Source organism: Boeremia exigua (assembly GCF_020726555.1).
Source record: "Boeremia exigua strain MPI-SDFR-AT-0100 chromosome Unknown C7974scaffold_15, whole genome shotgun sequence".
Taxonomy (NCBI): Eukaryota; Fungi; Ascomycota; class Dothideomycetes; order Pleosporales; family Didymellaceae; genus Boeremia; species Boeremia exigua.
Genome location: NW_025763532.1, coordinates 523695 through 544569, shown reverse-complemented (window position 1 = coordinate 544569; position 20875 = coordinate 523695). Strand labels below are relative to the sequence as shown.

Genomic DNA, 20875 nt, shown 5'->3' with positions numbered 1-20875 from the left:
ATGTATGTGTGACGTGGACGTAGGATGGACACTGAGGACTTGATAAGAGCGTGCCTGGCCATGATTCAACCCCGAATATACACACCTAATACATGGCCCCGCCGATCCAAACTAATCTTAACAAATTGTACACAGGTATCATGACCACCACTGACCACACCTCGCTCATCTGCACCCCCACACTCAACACCTTCTCGCGCACCTCAACACTACATCTATGATCCCGCCCCATTACGCCCTTCACATCTCACAGCCCACTCTATTACAACCCAACCCATTACATCCCATCTCAGTATATCCCAACCCATCCCACGACATCCCCCCCATATCACAGCAAAACACAGCACGCTTAAACCACTTTCTCAAAGAAGAAAAAGAATCATATACAACAGAAACCCCCCCCCCTCCCCCCCCTCGTTGGGTGCACTTGTCCACTACTCTTCTGATCCACTGATCTCCCAATCTACGGGTCCACTGGCCTGCTACACGGGCTTTGTACAGTACAGTACTGCTACAACAATAACGACGATGACGACGACGACGACAACGACGGCGGCGGCGGCGGCGGGATATAACAGAGAGAAGGTGTGGTGGCGGCGGCGGCGGTGGTGGTGGTGACGAGACAGAGATGGCGGGGCGGGTAACAGACGAATAGGTGATTGATAGTCGAGGGCAGACAGGACAGCAGACAAGACAGCAGACAGGACAGTAGGATAGATACGGCAAGGTAAAGCCGCGATAAGGTAACGATAAAGATAAAGATAAAATAGGTAAGGGGAGGTATCTAGCAAAAAAACGCACAAACCACACAAAACTGTCTTGAAATACAAAAGCGATTTTAAAGGGTACAAGGGGGTTTCCAAGAGCTGGATGTCGAGGGACAGGGAAGATAGGTAGTCTAAGCGCGTTGAAGAAGAGGCGGAAGCGAGGAAAGGAGATATGTGTGTGTGTGGTGTGGCGGGTCCGTAGAGCGCGGGAAGGAAAGGGGGGCTGGGGTGCAGCGTAGTGTGTCTGGCGGGTGGCGAGTGAGAAAGGGAGGAGGGGAGGATGGGGGGATGGGGGGGTGTTTGAGATGCGACGCGGCAGCACGGGAAGCTGTGCAGCACCACGGCACGCACAAGCACGCAAGGCGATGCAGGCACGCGCTCACTGTGTTGGGCTACACACATCCCACACCACACACCACGCACCCTACCCCTTCCCGTTCGCATTCCCATTCCCGACCCCCACTTCCGCGTCATCATTAACATCGACCACGAACTCACCCGGCTTCAACCCAGGACTAAAATCATCCACCTCCTCAATCTCCTCCTCCTCCTCATCCTCCTCCTCCTCAGTAATCCCCATAATCTCCCCGCTGCGGCGGCCCTGGACACTGGCGCCGCGACTCCCCGGCTCGCCGCCGCTGCGACTGCGCCAGGGGCTGGCGCCCGCGGTGCCGATGTTGGGGCCCTTGAAGGGACTGCGCTTGCGCTTGGCGAACATGATGCCCGGGGACGGGGGCGGCGCGGTGCCGAACGCGGCGCCGCCTTCGCTGAGGGGCGCGATGCCGAGCGCGGGCGCGCCGGCGCGGACGAGGCGCATGTTGGCGGGGAAGGTAGTCGAGGTTGGGGTGGCGGGGAGGACTTTGATGGAGTTGTGGGGGCTTTTGGTCTTGTGGGCGCTGATGTGGCCGCTGACGGTGGAGACGCTGGGGGAGGCGAGCGAGGCGCTGGAGGTCGATGAGGCTTTGCTGTGCGTGTGGTGGTGGTGCGGCATGCTTCGTATGCTGCTGACGGAGGAGGATGTGGACTTGCGGCCGCGCAGGCCGCCGGATGAGCGTCGGTAGGTGGAGCGCGGTGTCTGGGGCGCGGGAGAGGCGGAGAGGCGGCGGGTCGAGCCGGAGCCGTGAGTCGTGACGCGTGGGCGGAGAGGCACGTTGTGTGTGGACGGAGGCGGGTGTGTGTAGACCGAGCTGCGGTTTGCGTTGCTGGTGCGCCGGCCGCTGCGCGAGTCGCCTTGCGACCGTGTGCTTTCTGGAATCTTCGGTGACTTTTCGCTGCTAGCCTTCGAGTTTGGCGAGCGGGCGCGCTTCGAGGTTTCCTTGATCCAGTTCCGGAGCGAGAGGAGGTGGTTGATAAAGGGTTGCTTCCGGCGGCGCTTGGGCACGAAGCCGTTGGGGTGGAGGAGATCGGGATTGCTGCCTACCACCTGCAACATGCTGCTGTGTGATCTCCGTTTGTGTCTGTCGAGGTCTTTCGCTGGCGGCGGTGGCCGCGACGACGAATTCGACTCGCGACCAAAGTCTTTCTCAGGCAGCGTTGGAGGCTGTTCGAGGACCAGGTTTGGACCGGCGCTCGACTCTGGGAGATCGGGCAGGTCGGGCACAGGAGGGACACCTAGATAGCTGTTAGCACACACACATTCTTCAGCGAGCTCGCATAGTCACCATGGGTACTGCGCCGGTTGATCGACCGTCCCCGGCTCTTGGGCGGATCTCCGACGATCGGGTAATGCTGACCTTCCTCGTCGGTTTCCCTGATGGTGGGGGCGAGCTTGTCGAGTCGACTGCTAGCCGCGCTCAACCGTCTCAAGCTCTTTGCTTCGGCCTCGCGCTCCTTGCGCTTGCGCTCTCTTCTCCTGGCCTTGCGCTCCTCTTTTTCCAGTAGTAGTGCCCACCATCCTGCCAACGAGTCGCAGCGCTGCGCCAGGACGTTCTCGATGACCAGGTCGATGTCAACTCCAGCCGCCCGCATGCGCTGCAGCACCTCCTTCTCCAGCTCGGTCGAAAACGGCGCGGGCTGCTGCAGCTTCAGCGTCTCCTGCTGGCGCGGCGCGTACTCGGACAGCCACGGGTTCTGGAGTATCTCGGCCAGCGTGGGGCGCAGGATCGGGCGCTTCGAGAGCAGCGACTGGCACAGCTCGCGCGCCTGCGGGGGGAAGCTGTCGGGGTACGGGGGCTCCTCCTTCAGGATCTTCATCTTAGTGATGTTCTCGTCGTCGTCGTCGAAGGGCAGCTCGCCGACCAACAGGGCATACAGAATAATGCCCAGGCTCCACACGTCGACCTTCTCGCCGGCGTACTTCTCGCCCTTGAGCATCTCCGGGGCGCTGTAGCAGACCGTACCGCACCATGTCTGCAGGTAGTTGCTCTTGCCCTCGTACTCGCGCGTGAAGCCAAAGTCGCACAGCTTGACGTCGCCGTGCTTGTCCAGCAGGATGTTCTCGAGCTTCAGGTCGCGGTGCACGCAGGCCTTGTTGTGGACGTAGGTGACGGCGCCGACGAGCTGGGTGAAGATGCGCTGGACCTTGGGGGGCTCGAGGGCGCCCTTCTTGAGCAGGTAGTTGTACAGCTCGTCGCCGGGGCAGTACTCCAGGGCCAGCCACACCAGCTCCTCGGTCACGATGACCTCGTACAGGCGCGCAATGTGCGGGTGGATGAACTGGCGGTGGTGGTGGATCTCGCGGGCGAGGTTGGCGTCGTCCTTCTTGGCCGACTTGAGCACGACCTTGGAGCCATTGCTGAGCTTGTGCGCGGCCAGGTAGACCTTGCCGAAGCTGCCCTTGCCGATCAGCTTGCCCAGGGTGTAGTTGCCGACGCTCTTGAGGTCGGCGGCCGCGAATTCACTGCGCGGTCAGCATGGCGGGCGGCACGGGGCGGCACGGGGCGGGGTGCTTACTCGAGAAGCTGCTTGTACGAGTTTGCGAGCTGGCGGGCGTCAGTACGGGCGTCAGTACGGGAGTCGGAAGCCGGCGCGGCGCTGGTGTGCGCCCGCGCGGCGCGACGCACCTTCTTTCGCTGTGCTGCTTGTTCAGCGGCGGCCCGGGGATTCATGAGAAGCGCCTCGTGTGCGTGCAGTCGGGCGTGCCTCCGCCGTCATCTACCACGGCGTGTGAGGACGCTGGGCCTGCGCCGGGTGGAGAGGCCGCACACGCCAGGCCGCGGGGCGAGAAGCGCGACGGGCAAGGCGAGGCGAGGCGAGGCGACGGGCGAGGGAGGCCGCACTTGCAGGCGGCGGCGATGGGGCAGGCGGCTGCGTTTGCGTGTGGGATCGCTTGGAGCTCGCGAGGAGATCGCGAGAGGCTGCGCGGCGTCACCCGTGGACCTCCTGAAACGGGGCCGTGGTGTTCGCAGATCATCCGGCGCCCTGCCGCAGCGGCGGCCGTGCCTCTGTTTGCACGGCTGCACGTTTGCCCTCGACGCGGGCCCTGGCCCAACAGTTGGGAGCCAGCAGTGCGCCGCGCAGTGCACCGCGCAGTGCACCGCGCTACCCAGCGTCGCGCCCATTGGAGTGCGACGCCACGAGAAGTCACCCATGCTGTGGCAGTGGCAGCTGTGCAACCAGCGCAGCGGTACCACGCCAGTCGCCGCTTGTCCATTCACGAATCACAGCTGCCGCCTGCCGTGCTCGGCCCTATACAAGCTGCTTAAGTATTGTCTGCTTACTGCATGCTTGTTGCACTGTTTACTGCACTGCACTGTTTACTGAACTGCACTGTTTACTGCACTGCACTGCTTACCGCATGCTTGTTGCCTGCCTATTGCACTCCCCACCTGCTCATGACCCTGCTTATTGCACTCCCACTCACTCACAGCTTGCTCCCCCCCGGCGCCGCCGCAATAAACGTCTGCCCCAGCCTCAGCATGTGCACCGCCTCAGCCACCATGTCCTCGACAATGCGCGCCGCGGGCTGAATATCCTGAATCACGCCCGCGACCTGCCCCATCAGGAACGGAATATCCACGTCCTTGCCGTCGTCCATGTCCTGCGCGAGCGGCACCACGCCCTTGTCCAGCAGCGCCTTCATCTCGGGCTCGCGCGCGTGCCAGTCGTTGATGTAGTCGTTGTAGCGCACGCGCAGCGGCCGCCCGGACACGACGAGCGTGCGCCCCGTGTCGGTGAAGTCGGCGGATACCACGTGCTCCTTGTGCATCTGCGAGCACCCGGCTTCCGTGGATGCGACGAAGCGTGTGCCCACCCACACGCCCTGCGCGCCCTGCATCAGGCTGCTCGCCAGGCTGCGCCCGTTGTAGATGCCCCCCGCGGCGACCACCATGGCGGGCTCGCCGGTGAGCGGCGACTTGTATCTGCGTGCGACGTCGACAACCGCGGGGATCAGGATGCTGTTTGAGATGTCGCCCGTGTGACCTGTACATGTCAGCGGCCTCGCTATCTGTATGCTGCGTGCGCCTGCTTACCGCCGCCCTCGCCGCCCTGCGCGCAAACGATGTCGACGCCCGCGTCCAGCGCCTTGACGGCGTGCTTGGGGTGTCCGACCATGTTCATGATCAGAATGCCCGCCTCGTGCAGTCTCTTGATAGTGCGCGCGGGCGGCACACCAACCGCGCTGACGAACAGCTTCGCGCCGTTCTTGATCGTGACTTCAATCAGGTCGTCCAGCTGGCCGTGTGTATAGTCGTGGTTCGTCTTGCGCGCGCTGCCGCCGACCTGCGGGAGCGCGAGGTCGACGCCAAACGGGAGGGATTTGTCCGTCAGGTTGCTCTTCAGGTCGTCGATGATGGACTGCAGCTGCTGCGGCGTGTAGCCGAGGCCGCCAATGACGCCGAGTCCGCCTGCGTTCGAGACAGCCGCTGCGAGTGGACCGCCCGATGTTCGCGCCATGCCGGCAAGGATGATGGGGTACTGTATCCCCAGGAGCTTCGAGAGCGGCGTTTGGAGCGAGGGCGTCGCCATTGTGGAACCGGGTGTCTTGGATCTGCAACAGGAGCGAACTATTAGAAAGCTATGCAGGTGACAGGTAACACCAGACTGCGGGTCGCAGAGTCGGTATTAATCTATTTGCGAGCATCATGGGAAATCTGGGGTTGTCAGTGCTAATAACGGCTGTGGTTAGCCGCTGCAGGGGAGGCTTGCGGGGAACGGCTGTTGTCGTTGAGCCGAGGCGTCTGCCCAACTCGACTCGACACATGGAGATGACCGTGCCTGACAAACAAGCCAGACTGGGCTCCGTGACAGCCTCCACGTGCCATTTGCCGGTCTAGTCGCTGTCCAATGTTTGTTCTTGCCAACCCTGTCCGTGCTGCAGCCTAAGATGCCGAAAATCGCCAGACCATGGACGTCAGCACAACGAATGTGTTGCCTCCCTCTTTTGGATGCTGACAGCACGAAAGGAAGATCTAGTCAGACGAGCTATTGAAAACATATGAACAATGTGAGATGAGCAGTCAGACTGAATGTCATTGCCTTGCAGATAGTAATATACAGCTCTGAGCGAAGCCAGTCGTGTTTCTTGCGTGTGCGTGGCATGATAGGCGCCGTGCGTAGCTGCACGAAACGTCGGCCAAGAGGCCTGCTTCACTGTGGTGGGCACTGCCGGAAGGAAGAGGCTGGACGAAGCTGAGATGGACTGACTTCGGGTTCTAGGACACGACAATTAGCGCTTGACTCCATTCATCTGCCCGTTGGGCTGTTTATGGCTAGCAGGTTTGCCATTCACAACGCTCTGCGGCGGAGGCGGAGGTGGTGGTACGGGTCCGAATGGTCGACGCTCGGGTGGAGGCTCGATGGCATCTTCTTCAGTGTCGTCGTCGTACTCGCCGCTCCCTTCATCGTCTTCCTCGTCTTCGTAGTCGTACTCACTCTCCGTGACCTCTTCGTCCTCCTCCAGCTCCGCCATAGGAACCTGACCTCGTCCTTGCGCCTGCATGCCACGACACAGCGTTTCGAGGCGAGCAATCTTCTTGCGTTGATCTTCGGCGTCTTTTGTCTTTCTCGCCAGCTCTTCCTGCATTCTCTGCCGCTCTTCTACCATCTCTCCGATATTGCGATTGGTGATCTCCTTGTGACGTTGTAGATTCTGGTTCTCTTTCTCGAGGCGCTTGGTCTTCTTCGACATCTCCTCCATCTCCTTGCGGAACGTCAGGAATAGGTCGTTGGAGTTGTTGAGTGTTTCCTCAACCTGCATCTAGTCAGTATTAACCAACATGCTACCAGAACAACAATGGGAAGCAGTAGGGAGACTCACCTGCTTGAACTTCTCAACGTAGATGTTGAGTTGAGTTCTCAGCTCGGTTTCGGTTTGCGAGAAGGTCGACACCTGCCTCGTCAACTGGTGCGACTTGGACGACTCGGCTTCTTGCTGTTTGCGCTGCTGCTCCAGCCGTGCCATCTGGTACTGTATCTCGAGCTCTTTCGTACGCAGGAGGGAGTGGAATTGCAGCTCACGCAGCTCGTACTGGTCAATGAAGGACTTAAACTTCAGTCGAAATCTGAGACAATTAGTATGCTGTTGACGGATATGTAGACTCAACGCACGCTTCGTCTAGCTCAATGTCACGTTCGTCTGGTCGCTCTGGACCCTCGGCCACTCTGATGCAATCGTCCACTTCTGCAATCAACGTCTCGAGTCGCGTGTGCAGCTCGTGCCTGGCGGTTGATTCGCTGTTCTCGAGCTTGTGCAGCTCGTCCTTTAGCTTCTTGTTCTCCTTGGCGAAGTCTCTGGAGAGCTTGTCGAGCTTGTCCTTCATGGTGGTGACCTTGGTCAGCTCTGACCGCTGGGCGTCCTTCTCCTTCTGCAGCTGATCGCCGCGCTTCTTCGCCTTGGAGTGCTCGCGTTCCATTCGCTTCATGTCGGAGAGCAGCTCGGTGTACTTCTTTTGCAGGGCCGTCAGCTGGGACATGGGGCCGTCCATGTTGGAGAGGAGCGATGCGATCTCGCGGTTCGCCTTCTTGACCTCGCGCTCTGTACAGACACAAGTCAGCCAATGGCCTCCCAAGAGCGCAGTAACGTGCCGTTTGCTCTGCTTCTCAGCTGCCCCGCAACATGCAGATGCAGAAGTGGCACGCGACACGGCCCCTCGTTCGCCGCTCGCACTACGGAAAGAGATCACCCACCGACTTCAAGCTCCTGCTCCTTGTCGCCCGCGGCATCGAGCTCGAGCTGCGCGATCTTGGCCTGGATCTGCTTCTGCTGCTCGGACGGGTCGGCGGCCTTCTTGCCCTTGCCTTTCTTCGCGGGCGCGGGGGCGGGCGCGGGGGCGTGCTGGGCGGGGGCCATGGCCGGGGAGGGCGAGGCGGAGGCGCTGCGACTCGAGGCCGGGTGCGCGTGGGCGGGGGCGGCGGGCTGGCGCTGTTGGGCTACAGTGGCCATAGATGGCGACGGCCGTGGGCGCTGGGGGGGTCGCTGCGCGCCTGGCGGCTCTCACGCACGTGTCGGCGGGCGTTTCAACAGCGGGACTCGGCGCCGGGGGCACACGAGCGCATGCGCAGGGCGCGGTGGGCGACAGGCTCGATGCGCACAGCGAGGATTCGTCCGTGGCGGCTCGGCGGCGTCGGGGCTCGCAGCGGGTCTCGAGGCGCGCGCGGGCGGAGGGTGCGGGCGTCAGTGTGCGGCCGGCGGCGATGCTATGTACAGGAGGGCGGCGCGCCGGGGGCCAAGGGGGGACAGGGTGATTGGGCAGTGTCTCGCAGAGGTATGCAGCAATGGTGGAGGGGGCCGGCTCTGCGTGTGCAAAGTCGTTAGTCGCTGCCCCGGACACGCTCCTCTCCACCACGCCTCTCCCTCCCAGCGCTCACGGCAGACGCGCAGCCTGCGTCTCTCTACCCGCCGCCATGCCCGCCGCCCCTTGCATCTGCAGCGCACGCAGCCTGCTGCCACCGCGACGCTTAGTAATGAGCATTTTGCCGGCTAGTCGAGGCGGGCGGCAGCACGCGGGCCGTCCAATCGGCGCGTGAGGCGTGAGCGTCATCGCAGCGGTGCACCCTCGAACTTTCTGCACGCGAGCTCTGCAGTCCGCGACCACACACCACATCGCAAGCATGCTGCGCACCGCCCGGCTGCAGCTCCGCAACACGCGCCCGCCGCCGACGAGCCTGCGCCGCCCCGCGCACATCGCCGTGCGGGGCTATGCCGCCGTGACCGACGTCGCCAACTTCCCCAAGGTCGGCGAGCAGCTGCATGGCTTCACGCTCAAGCGCGTCAAGCAGGTGCCCGAGCTGGAGCTGACGGCGCTGCACCTGCAGCACGACCAGACTGGCGCCGAGTATCTGCACATTGCGCGCGACGATGCCAACAACTGCTTCTCCATCGGCTTCAAGACCAACCCGCCGGACGACACGGGCGTGCCGCACATCCTCGAGCACACCACCCTGTGTGGCAGCGAGAAGTAAGCCGCCGCCGTCTTTTTGTGCCCCAATGCTAACAGCGCCAGATACCCCATCCGCGACCCCTTCTTCAAGATGCTGCCGCGCTCACTGTCCAACTTCATGAACGCCTGGACCTTCCCCGACCACACCGCGTACCCCTTCGCCACCACCAACGCCCAGGACTTCCAGAACCTCATGTCCGTATACCTCGATGCGACCCTAAACCCGCTGCTGAAGGAGAACGACTTCACCCAGGAGGGGTGGCGCATTGGGCCGGAGAACCCACTGGCGGCCGACACGGACGACCCGAGCGCAAAGAAGCTGGTGTTCAAGGGTGTCGTGTACAATGAGATGAAGGGGCAGACGTCGGACGCAAGCTACCTGTTCTACGCCCGCTTCCAGGACCACCTCTTCCCCGCCATCAACAACTCGGGCGGCGACCCTCAGAAGATCACCGATCTGACCTGGGAGCAGCTGCGCAAGTTCCACGCCGACCACTACCACCCGAGCAACGCAAAAATCCTGACGTACGGCGACATGCCTTTGGTCGACCACCTGAAGGAAGTGAACGAGCGCCTAAGCAGCTTCAACAAAATACAGGTGGACCAGGAGGTCAAGGCGCCCATTGAGTTGGACAGCCCTAAGGAGGTCACAGTCCCCGGCCCTATGGACCCGTTGGTCCCGCAAGATAAGCAGTACAAGACGTCAGTGACATGGTTGATGGGCGACACAGCCGACGCTGTCGAGAACTTTGCGCTTGGTGTTCTCAGCAGTCTGATGATGAACGGCTATGGGTCGCCGCTGTACCGCAATTTGATCGAGTCCGGCCTCGGTGCCGACTTCAGTGCCAACACTGGATACGACAGCGCAGGACGGAAGGGAGTCTTCTCCGTTGGACTGGACGCCGTCAAGGCTGAGGATGTGCCCAAGGTCCGCGAGGCCATCATGAAGACATTCAAGGAGTCGCAACAGAACGGCTTTGACGAGATCAAAGTCAACGGCATTCTCCACCAGTTGGAGTTGTCGCTGAAGCACAAGACCGCCAACTTCGGCATGGGCATCATGCAGAGGCTGAAGCCCGGCTGGTTCAACGGCATCGATCCAATGGACGCGCTCGCGTGGCAAGAGACTGTCGATGCTTTCCAAGCAAAGTACGCTGAAGGCGGTTACTTGGAGGGACTCATCGAAAAGTACCTACTCACCGAGAACACACTCACATTCACAATGAAGCCATCTGAGACCTTCAGCCAAGAACTCGTCGAGGAAGAGAGCCAACGACTGGCGCAGAAGATCGCCGAGACCACAAGCAAGTTCTCAAGCGAGGAGGAGGCACAGAAGTATCTCGAGAAGCGCGAGTTGGAGCTGCTTGAGGTTCAGGAGAAGGCCAGAACCGAGGATCTCAGCTGCTTGCCCACTGTGCACGTCAAAGACATCCCGCGAGAGAAGGAGAGGAAGCCTCTTCGCCACACCAGCATCGGCGACGCCAAGGTGCAATGGCGCGAAGCTCCCACTAACGGCCTGACATACTTCCGTGCGGTACACCGGTTGGAGAACCTGCCAGACGAGCTGAGAGAGCTGATCCCGCTCTTCACAGATGCTCTTATGCGTCTGGGGACAAAGAACAAGACTATGGAGCAGCTGGAAGAGCTGATCAAGCTCAAAACTGGAGGCATCTCGGTCGGCTACCACTCCAATCAGTCGCCACTGTCGCTCGACACTTACGAGGAAGGCATCGCTTTCTCCGGCTATGCTCTCGACCGCAACATCCCTGACATGTACGAGCTGCTGCGCACAATCCTGCAGGAAACCGACTTCGAATCCCCAGAAGCAGAGAAGAAGATTAAGGAACTCCTCCAGGCCTCGTCAAGCGGTGCGGTCAACAACATCGCGTCTTCTGGCCACTCGTATGCCATGCGATACGCCGAGGCAGGTATCACATCTGTAGGACGCCTCGCAGAGCAGACCGGCGGCCTCACCCAGGTCAAAGTCACAACCAAGCTCGCCGCCCTTGAGTCCCTCACAGAAGTCATCCAAAAGCTCAAAGCGATCCAATCCTTTGTCATCGCAAACTCATCCAACCTCCGCGTCGCCCTCAACTGCAGCCCCGAGTCTGCAACACCCAACCAAGACGCCCTTGCCACCTTCCTCACCTCCCTCCCCAAATCCGTCGCCGTGCCCTCCACATCGCAGGAAAACACCTACCCCCGCAACGCGAAATCCTTCTTCCCCCTTCCCTACCAGGTCTACTACTCCGCCCGCGCCGTCAAAACAGTCCCCTACACCGACCCCGCCAGCGCGCCCCTCGAGATCCTCGCCAAGCTGCTCACCTTCAAGCAACTGCACCCCGAGATCCGCGAAAAGGGCGGCGCCTACGGCGGCGGCGCCTACGCCCGCGGCCTCGGCGGCGTCTTCGGCATGTACTCCTACCGCGACCCGAACCCGGTCAACAGCCTGCGCGTGATGCGCGACGCCGGCGTGTGGGCGCGCGACCGCGCCTGGTCGGCCCAGGACCTCGAGGAAGCCAAGCTGTCCGCGTTCCAGGGCTACGACGCGCCGCAGAGCGTCAGCCGCGAGGGCATGCGGCTGTTCCTGTCCGGCGTCGACGACGACGCGCTGCAGCTGCGCCGCGAGCGGCTGCTCGACACGACGGCCGCGCAGGTCCAGAGCGTCGCGGATGCGTTCCTGGTCCAGCGCGCGGCCGAGGCGAATCTGGCCGTGCTCGGCGAGAAGAAGGAGTGGGCTGCGGACTGGGAGTTGCGCGACCTGGGCATGGCGGCGCAGAGCGAGGCGGCGCAGCCCGAGGCTGCTGCTGCTGCCGCGGCCTAGACGCGGTGGTGTTGTGTGTATGTATCATAGCTTGTACAGTATCCCTACTCCCGCATCGCCGGTGTTCGCACTGGGGCTGATGTATCTGCCTTCGCCTTCGTTCCCTTCACTCTGGCCGTGGCGGCTTGGGACCCGTGATAGTGATCATGTGCTGTCCTCCGTGTGAAATATATCCCAACCAGCGCAGAACCACAGACGTACTGCCCACTCATGGCGGCTACGCTTGTGCCCCCCGGGGACTCTGCGCGAGAGCAATGTCGCCACCAGCCCAGCTGCGCGCTTGGGCGGGGCGCTGGCCTCCTTACAGAACTGCCTACGAGCGAGATCTTTCTCTGGGTGGACTATATTGGAGGGCACATTTCCTCACAAACACTGGCATGAGTAGCGCGCAAGAGGGGGTTTGAGGGAGTGGTAGCATGAGCTGCGGCCGCATCTACATCTACTACGTACACGCCTTTCTTGTGGCTGCCTACGCTTTGCGTGCTAGGCGACGACTTCCAACGCGCCGCCGTCCTGCCACATCCCGCTACTCCTCCTCCCACGGTGCCAGTCCCTGGCGCCGTTTCCACGCCGCCACCCGGCGCGACACCTCGTCCAGCTGCTGCTGCGTGTGATCGCGCGCGCTCGTGCTCAAGGCACCCGAGTCCTACTCGTTAGTGACTGCTTGCACGAGGGCGCCCTGCTCGGCCTGGTCCAGGCCATCGAGCGCGGCCATGTCGTCGGCGTCAAGCTCGAAGGCGTAGAGCGCTGCGTTGGACTCGATGCGCGAGGGCGTGTCGCTCTTGGGGAGCGGGACGAAGCCGCGCTGCAGACTCCAGCGGACGAGGATCTGGGCGTCGGACACGCTATGTTTCTTGGCGAGGCGCTGGAGGGTCGGGTCAGAGGCTTTTTGGTTGCGGACTAGTGGGCAGTAGGCTTCGACGACGATGTTGTTGTCGTGGCAGTACTTGACGGCGTCTTTTTGCTGGCACCAGGGATGGAGCTTGGGCGTGTTAGTATAAGATGTATATGCAAACAACGAACGGAACGTACCTCGATCTGGTTGATGGCTGGCGGCCAGACCTTGCCGATGCTCTTGATCTCCTCGATATGTCCGATGCCGTAGTTGCTGACGCCAATCTCGCGCGCCTTGCCTTCAGCCTTGGCCTTCTCCAGCGCAAGCCACATCAGCTTCCTCTTCTCGGGACCCGCGTTAGGGCTGTGAATGAGGAAGAGGTCCACGTATCCATCCTTACCTGCGAGCTTCTCGACACTCTCCAACACGAACTTGTATGTCGACTCGACGTCGCTGCCCGGGCTGAGGATCTTGGTCGTGAGGTAGATCTCCTCGCGCTTGAGACCAGATTCCCGCACTGCCTGGCCGACCTGCTCTTCGTTCGCGTAGTACTGCGCCGTATCGATGTGGCGGTAGCCAGCCTTGAGGGCTGTAAGACAAGACTTAATGCATGTCTCAGGCGGGGACTGGTAGACGCCAAAGCCAAGCTGGGGGATCTTGTGCGAGGAGTTGGGGAGAGGAAGCGTCGAGTCCAAGCTAAGCTTAGACATCTTGGGCGTGTTGGTGGTGGTTGAGTGACGTTGAGATGCACGGGTGACTGTTGGTTTGCAGACGGCAAGACGTGACAAACGGACTAGTCGAGGTGAAGTGAACATGAGAGGAAGCTGCAGCGTGGCCTGATCAATGCTGCATTGGTGGCTCTAAACGCCGCCCTGCGCATACCGAGCGCTCATCTAGGTAGTCCTGATGTCATTGTGTTAACGCTCATTGAGCTTGACAGTGGGTCAAATCATTGGACTAGAGCTTTACATGAGCAATCGAAATTGAGACTAGAATCTTCACCACTGGAATGTTCAGGACAGAGCCTAATTGGCCATTGTGGTAGCTCTGCTCTGTGCTGGCATGTGTTTGTTGCAGTGTTGTTGCCCCTCCATCACGCTTGCTGCTTTGGTGGGGCAGACAGAACGTGTTGTTCGCGTTGGGCAACCGCGTCATCTTGAAATTTTTAAGCAACAATACAACCAACTTCAAAGCCGACAACATGGTCCTCCAGGCGATCAAGTACACGCGGGGACAGCTTGAGATCCTTGATCAGCTCAAGCTGCCTCATGCCGAGGAGTATGACCACATCTACTCCAGTACCGACGCATGGCATGCAATCAAGGAGATGCGAACTCGAGGAGCACCGGCTATTGCGATTGTTGCCGCGCTCGCTCTGGCAGTCGAACTCACAAACATGAAGCTCTCGTCGGTGGCAGAGGAAGTACAGGTCTTCATTACAGAAAAGTTGGATTACTTGGTGACCAGCCGACCGACTGCTGTGAATCTCGCAGACGCCGCAGGCAAGCTGAGGAAGATCACCGAGGAGAGTGCTGCAAAGAGTGGGGCTAGCGGAGATTCAGTAAGGGAGGCGTATGTCACAGCTGCAGAGCAGATGCTTGTTGACGATGTGAGCGACAACGAAAACATCGGCAAACATGGCGCAGAGTGGATCGTGAAGAACACCGAAGCTGGCAAGAAGGGACCAGTGAGCATGCTGACGCATTGCAACACTGGGTATGTTTGTGCCCTCGCGTTTGGGTAACGCTGCTAAACCGATCAGGTCACTTGCAACTGCTGGATACGGAACTGCGCTGGGTGTCATTCGATCTCTGCACTCCAGTGGAACACTGAAACATGCTTTCTGCTCAGAGACCCGCCCATACAACCAAGGCTCAAGGCTGACCGCTTTCGAGCTGGTACATGACCAGATACCAGCAACCTTGGTCACGGATTCCATGGCTGCGGCGCTCCTCCGACTTAGAGGCGGCAGCGAGAACATTGCTGGCATCGTCGTCGGTGCTGACCGTGTCGCTGCGAACGGTGACACTGCTAACAAGATTGGTACTTACTCCTTGGCTATCCTTGCAAAGCACCACGGAGTGAAGTTCCTTGTCGCTGCACCAAGGACCACCATTGACCTGAAGACCAAGTCCGGAGCAGACATCGTCATCGAAGAACGACCTGGAAAAGAAGTCACTATGGTCAAGGGGCCCCGCCACGATGGCGTTAACTTGGATCTTGCAGTTGTGGAGACTGTCAGCATCGCAGCGAACGGTATCAATGTGTGGAACCCTGCATTTGATGTCACCCCTGCCGAGCTCATCGACGGCATCATCACCGAAGTGGGCGTGTTCGAGAAGGACAGCGAAGGGGTGTTCCATTTGGAGGAGGCTTTCCAAGCAAAGGGCTCGGAGGTGAAGCCCTCAACGATTGGAGGCTTGTAGGCGAACTTGCAAAAGCAAGAGTATATAGATACCCAATGTAGTTAAAAGTGTGCTGCTATCTTGAAATGCAGATATCAACCCTCTCTCCACATCCATTACCAACGTCTAACTTTCATGCTTGTATTCCACGATCGATCTTGCAGGTCTACTTGTGCTTGACTCGACTGTTTGCTCAAATCAGGAGGTGTGTCGTTTGTACCTTGGACGCGCAACACTCGGCAGAGGGGATTCTTAGCCGTCCTCCTTGCTTGATCTGCTACTGGTCTGAGCAACCAAGGCTGCCTCATGAGCTGTTGCCTTGATCTTTGCCAGCTGGCTTCTCGCTGGAGGACGCGCCAGCCTGCATATCCTTCTCGGCCTTCTCGGCTTGTGCCAGGAGCTCTTCGATCTTCTTCTCCAGCGAGTCGAGGTGGCCTTCCAGCGCAGAGGCGGTCTGCTCGCCCCGAGCAAGCTCCTTCAGTGCCTGTGAGAGCTGTCAGGAACTGTCTCAGTCGTTCGTGGAGCTGCCTACTTCAGCGAAATCGGCATCTGCTCTCGGCGCCGGCGCTCCGTTCTGATCGTGCGACATAGTAGACGTGGTGCAAGATCTTTGCTATTGCGGTGGCTTGGATGCATGCGCGTCTGTAGCCCGCAGCTACCCAACGTTGCGTCATTGGGCCTAGCGCGAACGGGACCTGGAGAGAGCTGCACAGACAGCCGGCAGCCCGACCTTACACATCACCCTCTCCACCTGTTCGCGCGATTCCTCCTGAATCTCTGAGTCCACCTCGCATGCGCAGCACCCGAGCCGTTTGATCGACCCGCGACCGCTCGCACACGATGTTTTCGGGGTCGAGCTCGTACCTAGGGGGCGGGAACAGTGCCCGCCAGTATGGCCAGCAGCCGCAGCAGCCGCAGCAGCAGCAGTTTGGCCAGCAGCCGGGCTTCCAGGGCGGCATGCAGCCCCAACAGACGGGCTTTGGAGTGCAACCGCAGCAGACGGGCTTTGGAGGCGCCCCGATGCAGCCAATGCAGCAGCAGTTCACTGGCTTCCCGGGGCAGCCGCAGGGCTTTGGACAACAGCAGCCTCAGCAGACTGGATTTGGACAGCAGCCTCAGCAGACTGGGTTCGGTCAACAACCTCAGCAGACTGGCTTTGGACAGCAGCCCCAGCAGCTCCAGTCGCAGTTCACCGGCTTCCCTGGCCAGCAGCAGAACCAGAGCTTCCAGCAGCAAGCTCCCCAGCAGCAGCCGTTCCAGACCGGCGCACCGCAACAGCAGCAGCAACAGCAGCCTCCGCAGCCGCAGCGACCCCAGCCCACGGGCATGACCTCGGCCGCAATGGCCGACTCCTTCCGAGGATCCTCGTCTGTGCCACCGCCGGTGCCTGCGAAGACAGGCAGCAAGATCCCCAGCATACGGCTGTCGTTCATCACAGCGCAGGACCAGGCCAAGTTTGAGCAGCTGTTCAAGTCTGCTGCGGGCGATGGCACAGTCCTGTCGGGCGACCAGGCGCGCGACTTGCTGCTGCGCTCGAAGCTGTCAGGAGACGCGCTCGGTCACATCTGGACGCTGGCTGACACCACCAAGTCGGGGCAGCTTTTGTTCCCCGAGTTCGCACTCGCCATGTACCTCTGCAACCTGAAGCTGACAGGGAAGGACCTTCCAGCCGCCCTGCCCGACCGCGTCAAGAACGAAGTGTCGAGCATGGTCGACATCATCTCCTTCAACATCGCCGATGAGCAGCCGAACCGTGCTGCCGCCGCCAGCAATGCGCCCTCGTTCAACGAGCCTCCCACAATTCAGCAGCCGCAGCCACAGCCATCGAACAGTCAATTGCTGTCATCATTGGCGTCTCAGCCGACTGGATATGGCCAACAGCCCATGGGTATGCAACCGCAGCAGACTGGCTTCGGCCAGGGCATGGGAGGCGGCTACAACGGACCGCGTCCCCCCATGCCGCCGATGCCTACTGGGTTCGGTGGTAACAACTTGGCCCCTCAGCAGACTGGCATGGCACCTCTCAATGCTCAGCCAACAGGCATGCCTGGACAATGGGGTCTTGTCAACACCCCTGCTACAGGTCTGCCCAACATCGAAGCGCTGGCAGGGCGTATGATGCCTCAGACAGGGAGAGACACAGGCAATCAGACGACCAGCGGACTCACTGGCAACGCGACTATTCCTTGGGCCATCACAAAGGGCGAGAAGAAGCTGTATGACGAAACCTTCAAGGCTTGGGATGGAATGAGCAAGGGCTACATTGCTGGTGCACAAGCGATTGAGATTCTTGGTCAAAGTGGTCTGCCCAAGCCTGACCTGGAGAAGATCTGGACTCTTGCTGACTCTGCGGACCGTGGGCGTCTCAACCTGGACGAATTCGCTGTTGCAATGCATCTCATCTACCGCAAGTTGAACGGATACCCGGTACCGAACCGTCTGCCTCCTGAGCTGGTCCCTCCATCCACGCGCAACATCAACGACTCTATTGGCGCAATGAAGAACTTGCTTCGCGGAGACGCGGAAGACAGGAAGAACTCTGGCGCATTCCTTCAGCCGCAACGTACTGGTGTCAGCTATCTCAAGACGCACTCGTTCCGGTCCACTAGTCCAGCGGCCGGCGGCCGCAAGGATGCCACTGTCTTCAGAAACAACGATGATAATGCCGGCTATCGCTCAAGCGCAAGACACCGTGTTGGTGCTGGTGGTCGCTCACCTTCGCCCGCTTCGGGTGCCTCTTCCCCACCATCTGGGCGTTCGGACGAGATGAGCTTGGAGCAACTCAGAAAAGCTGTCAAAGAAAAGCAGATCTTGTTGGACGCTATGGATACCCGGGATGAGGACGCCGCTGATGAAGATGACGCTCTTGACCGTCGGGACCGCAAGGAGGCCGATGAGTTGTACCGTCGCATTCGCAGGGTGCAGGACGATATCGATGCTCACCCTAAAGCTTCACTGCATGGGGGCGATTCGGACGCAGAGCGTCGTACGCTCAAGCGTCAGCTTCAGACTTTGACAGATCGTCTGCCCGAGGTCGCATCCAACGTGCGTCGCATCGAACGCGAAATCGCTGATGCCCAACTCGAGCTCTTCAGACTGAAGGATGCCAAAGCGCACCCTGGATCCTCATCTACAATCGTCGGAACAGGGCCCGGTGGCGCCGTCACCGAATCAGACCGATTGAAGGCTCGTGCTAAGGCCATGATGCAAGCACGCTCCGCTGCTCTGACTGGCAAGCCTGCTCCTGCTAGTGACGACACAGGTGCGGCCACGGAGCGCTTAGAGAAGGAACAATCTCGAATTCGATCGGAGAAGGAGAACAACGAGCGCATGATTCGTGACGTGGAAGACAGTGTCAACGAGTACACCAAGGGACTCGACGCCAGTTTGAAGGAGGGTGGACACGACAACCGCAGCGAGCATGAGCGTCGCAGATGGGAAGAGGCTCTTGGTGTCGAGGATGAAGTCAGGGATTTCATTTTCGACATGCAGCGAAGCAGCCGTGCTACTCGCGTACGAAAGGAAGAGAAGTCTCGCGATACAGGGCGCACGCCTTCGCGCACCAACGATGCCCCGTCAACGTCTCGTTACGAGAGCCCTGCACGTGCCACTGAGTCTCCGCGACCAACACCTTCATCCGGTGGTGCCTCTAATTACAAAACACCAGCCGAGCGCGCTGCGTTCATCAAGCAGCAGGCTGAGCAACGAATGGCCGAACGCTTGGCGGCTTTGGGCCTGCGAGCCCCGGCGAAGGCTGGCGAAACCCCTGAGCAGCGTGCAGAGCGCGAGAAGAAGGAGCGCGAGGATAAGCTCAGGCAGGCTGAAGAAGAAGATGCTCGTCGCGAGCAGGAAAGACAAAGGAGACTTGAAGGAGAGTCCGCAGCACCTCCAGCTCCAGCCAAGTCTGTTGGCAAGAAGCCGGCTCCTCCCCCACCAGTGTCGCGCAAGAACAAGACCGAGGTTGCACAACACGACGTGCATCAGGCAGAAGCAGAGGCGAAGAGAGCTGAGAACGAGATTGCTGAGCAGGCTTTGCGGGAACAGCAGAAAGCCCAGGAAGCAGAGACTAAGCGCATGGAGTAAGTCAAGATGAGTGCCATTAAGAGACTATTACTGACGATGTTCCAGGGAGGAAGAGCGCCGACAGGAGGACGAGCTTGCACAGGAGCGCGAGGCTGCCCAGGCACGTCTCAAGGCTCTTGAGGAGCAAGTACAACAGGGCAAGCTCAAGAAGGCAGAGGAGAAGAAGCGCAGAGCTGGCGCGCAGAAAGAGCAACAGGACAAGGAGGCCAAGCTGGCCGCTCAGCGTGCCGAGATCGAAGCTGCTCGCGAACGCGAGCGGCAGTTGCAGCTCCAACTGGAGGCTCTTGATGACGACGACTCTTCTGACGACGACGGTCCCCACAACATCACCCCGCAAGACTCCACTCCCGCTGCAAGCCAGGAGCTACCACGGAGCACAGCACCGCCCCCAGCGCCACCTATGCCACAGGTACCGGGATCGTTCCCAAGCCCGCCCGCATCGGCGGTGACCAGCCCTCACCCTGTTGCTGGAGGTGAAAGCACGAATCCATTCTACAAGAAGATGGCGTTGTCTACCCAGGACAATAACAGCACACCCCCGCCTCCGGCCAGCACCACTAGCGAGCTGTCTACAAATCCATTCCACCGTCTGACGCAGGAGCAAGCCCAGAAGGCTGCCGCGCCGACCTTTAATGAGCCCGCTGCGCCGTCAGCTCGCACCCGTGGAAGGCAAGATGATGACGGTTGGTCTGGTGATGACTCAGATGATTCGTCCTCAGACGATGACGAGGCTCCTACAAAGGGAGGTGCTCAGCATCTGGCTTCCATCTTGTTCGGCACAATGGCACCCCCACGACCTTTGTCGTCGATGGACAACAAGGACTCGCCTGTTCAAACTCCAGCGCCCTCAGCGGGTATTCCACCACCACCTCCAATGCCTACAGGCGCTGTACCTCCTCCTCCCCCAGGTCCTCCACCACCTCCGATGGGAGGGGCTCCTCCACCCCCACCAATGCCCACTATGAAGGCATCTGGCGGTATGGATCGTGGAGCTCTTCTGGGTCAAATCCAGGCTGGCAGAGGCTTGCGAAAGGTTGAGACTAAGGACAGGAGCACATCGTCTACGGCAGGTAGGGTTCTATAGAAAGCACAAGGTTATCTCTGTAAATAGCTTATAATATCATCGTCGCCCTTTTCATCACTGGAACCATCTGACCGTGACCATTTCTGAGCAACCGCTACGACCCCAGGATACTAGAGTGGAGCGGACTCCAGTCGCGGACCGATACGGAAGATCAACGGGGCTTCTTCTCGACCTTATGCTGACGTCGCGTGGTGTTCTCACGATTTTCAATTAACCTCTTCTACATCTCTGTCGGACCGAACTTGCAAAATTGGCAATGTGCAGTTCATCGACTCAAACTATGTTGACACACGAAGCTTTTGCTGTGGAGCGCACTCGAATCAGTATATACGGTATACGGTTATGCGAGTGCGAGTGCGAGGAGTTACACCGCACCGCTTGATTGGAGGAAGAAGCGACCGTAAAGTCCGTATTGGTCCACGCCTACCTACTGATCGCCAGCGTCTGTTCATAGCACCTACACTCCATCGACCCTCCGCGTCTCAGCTTTCGTCCGTTCGCAGGAAGTGTAGAACAGCGCAATACTCTCCCGGAGCTTACGTCTCACTTACTGTGC

The 20875-nt window shown here is 60.0% G+C and overlaps 9 protein-coding genes across 9 annotated transcripts; 4 read left to right on the top strand and 5 right to left on the bottom strand.

Annotated features, from left to right (window-relative positions):
* Nucleotides 1–822: 822 nt before the first annotated feature.
* C7974DRAFT_80064 (kinase-like domain-containing protein) lies at nt 823–3907 on the bottom strand. The gene is made up of 4 exons (XM_046147298.1): nt 3770–3907; nt 3660–3688; nt 2429–3606; nt 823–2378 (listed from the first exon to the last, which is right to left on the bottom strand). Exons 1-4 carry the CDS (start codon nt 3812–3814, stop codon nt 1192–1194), a joined length of 2439 nt encoding a protein of 812 aa, XP_045991413.1. The 5' UTR covers nt 3815–3907; the 3' UTR covers nt 823–1191.
* A 553-nt stretch (nt 3908–4460) lies between these two features.
* On the bottom strand, nt 4461–6052 carry C7974DRAFT_80061 (2-nitropropane dioxygenase). Its single transcript, XM_046147297.1, has 3 exons — nt 5856–6052; nt 5180–5800; nt 4461–5129 (listed from the first exon to the last, which is right to left on the bottom strand). The coding sequence occupies exons 2-3, from the start codon at nt 5673–5675 to the stop codon at nt 4570–4572; spliced, it is 1056 nt and encodes a 351-aa protein (XP_045991412.1). The 5' UTR covers nt 5676–5800; nt 5856–6052; the 3' UTR covers nt 4461–4569.
* A 323-nt stretch (nt 6053–6375) lies between these two features.
* On the bottom strand, nt 6376–8091 carry C7974DRAFT_437845 (beta-taxilin; the record flags this gene model as incomplete). The annotated part of the gene is made up of 4 exons (XM_046145220.1): nt 6376–6900; nt 6967–7210; nt 7257–7683; nt 7836–8091. The coding sequence occupies 4 exons, from the start codon at nt 8089–8091 to the stop codon at nt 6376–6378; spliced, it is 1452 nt and encodes a 483-aa protein (XP_045991411.1).
* On the top strand, nt 8037–8735 carry C7974DRAFT_405791 (uncharacterized protein). The gene has a single exon (XM_046143080.1). It carries the CDS (start codon nt 8094–8096, stop codon nt 8391–8393), a length of 300 nt encoding a protein of 99 aa, XP_045991410.1. The 5' UTR covers nt 8037–8093; the 3' UTR covers nt 8394–8735.
* Nucleotides 8730–12017, top strand: C7974DRAFT_80021 (Metalloenzyme, LuxS/M16 peptidase-like protein). Its single transcript, XM_046147296.1, has 2 exons — nt 8730–9106; nt 9152–12017. Exons 1-2 carry the CDS (start codon nt 8760–8762, stop codon nt 11910–11912), a joined length of 3108 nt encoding a protein of 1035 aa, XP_045991409.1. The 5' UTR covers nt 8730–8759; the 3' UTR covers nt 11913–12017.
* A 541-nt stretch (nt 12018–12558) lies between these two features.
* C7974DRAFT_322713 (NADP-dependent oxidoreductase domain-containing protein) lies at nt 12559–13457 on the bottom strand (the record flags this gene model as incomplete). The annotated part of the gene is made up of 2 exons (XM_046138869.1): nt 12559–12894; nt 12945–13457. The coding sequence occupies 2 exons, from the start codon at nt 13455–13457 to the stop codon at nt 12559–12561; spliced, it is 849 nt and encodes a 282-aa protein (XP_045991408.1).
* Nucleotides 13458–13859: 402 nt separating this feature from the next.
* C7974DRAFT_79991 (Methylthioribose-1-phosphate isomerase) lies at nt 13860–15316 on the top strand. The gene is made up of 2 exons (XM_046147295.1): nt 13860–14463; nt 14510–15316. Exons 1-2 carry the CDS (start codon nt 13949–13951, stop codon nt 15171–15173), a joined length of 1179 nt encoding a protein of 392 aa, XP_045991407.1. The 5' UTR covers nt 13860–13948; the 3' UTR covers nt 15174–15316.
* Nucleotides 15317–15456: 140 nt separating this feature from the next.
* Nucleotides 15457–15741, bottom strand: C7974DRAFT_418488 (uncharacterized protein; the record flags this gene model as incomplete). The annotated part of the gene is made up of 2 exons (XM_046144164.1): nt 15457–15636; nt 15685–15741. 2 exons carry the CDS (start codon nt 15739–15741, stop codon nt 15457–15459), a joined length of 237 nt encoding a protein of 78 aa, XP_045991406.1.
* A 145-nt stretch (nt 15742–15886) lies between these two features.
* C7974DRAFT_429032 (uncharacterized protein) lies at nt 15887–20373 on the top strand. Its single transcript, XM_046144623.1, has 2 exons — nt 15887–19231; nt 19281–20373. The coding sequence occupies exons 1-2, from the start codon at nt 15993–15995 to the stop codon at nt 20317–20319; spliced, it is 4278 nt and encodes a 1425-aa protein (XP_045991405.1). The 5' UTR covers nt 15887–15992; the 3' UTR covers nt 20320–20373.
* Nucleotides 20374–20875: the final 502 nt, after the last annotated feature.

Excerpts from the sequence above, each read along its gene's own strand:
- C7974DRAFT_80064 (XM_046147298.1), bottom strand. The coding sequence starts at position 3,814 with ATGAATCCCCGGGCCGCCGCTGAACAAGCAGCACAGCGAAAGAAG. Across the intron at positions 3,689-3,769 it reads AAGCAGCACAGCGAAAGAAG|CTCGCAAACTCGTACAAGCA; the intron begins GTGCGTCGCGCC and ends GACGCCCGCCAG. Across the intron at positions 3,607-3,659 it reads TCGTACAAGCAGCTTCTCGA|TGAATTCGCGGCCGCCGACC; the intron begins GTAAGCACCCCG and ends CTGACCGCGCAG.
- C7974DRAFT_80061 (XM_046147297.1), bottom strand. The coding sequence starts at position 5,675 with ATGGCGACGCCCTCGCTCCAAACGCCGCTCTCGAAGCTCCTGGGGATA. Across the intron at positions 5,130-5,179 it reads GCAGGGCGGCGAGGGCGGCG|GTCACACGGGCGACATCTCA; the intron begins GTAAGCAGGCGC and ends TGACATGTACAG.
- C7974DRAFT_405791 (XM_046143080.1), top strand. The coding sequence starts at position 8,094 with ATGGCGACGGCCGTGGGCGCTGGGGGGGTCGCTGCGCGCCTGGCGGCT.
- C7974DRAFT_80021 (XM_046147296.1), top strand. The coding sequence starts at position 8,760 with ATGCTGCGCACCGCCCGGCTGCAGCTCCGCAACACGCGCCCGCCGCCG. Across the intron at positions 9,107-9,151 it reads ACCCTGTGTGGCAGCGAGAA|ATACCCCATCCGCGACCCCT; the intron begins GTAAGCCGCCGC and ends TAACAGCGCCAG.
- C7974DRAFT_79991 (XM_046147295.1), top strand. The coding sequence starts at position 13,949 with ATGGTCCTCCAGGCGATCAAGTACACGCGGGGACAGCTTGAGATCCTT. Across the intron at positions 14,464-14,509 it reads CTGACGCATTGCAACACTGG|GTCACTTGCAACTGCTGGAT; the intron begins GTATGTTTGTGC and ends TAAACCGATCAG.
- C7974DRAFT_429032 (XM_046144623.1), top strand. The coding sequence starts at position 15,993 with ATGTTTTCGGGGTCGAGCTCGTACCTAGGGGGCGGGAACAGTGCCCGC. Across the intron at positions 19,232-19,280 it reads GCAGAGACTAAGCGCATGGA|GGAGGAAGAGCGCCGACAGG; the intron begins GTAAGTCAAGAT and ends ACGATGTTCCAG.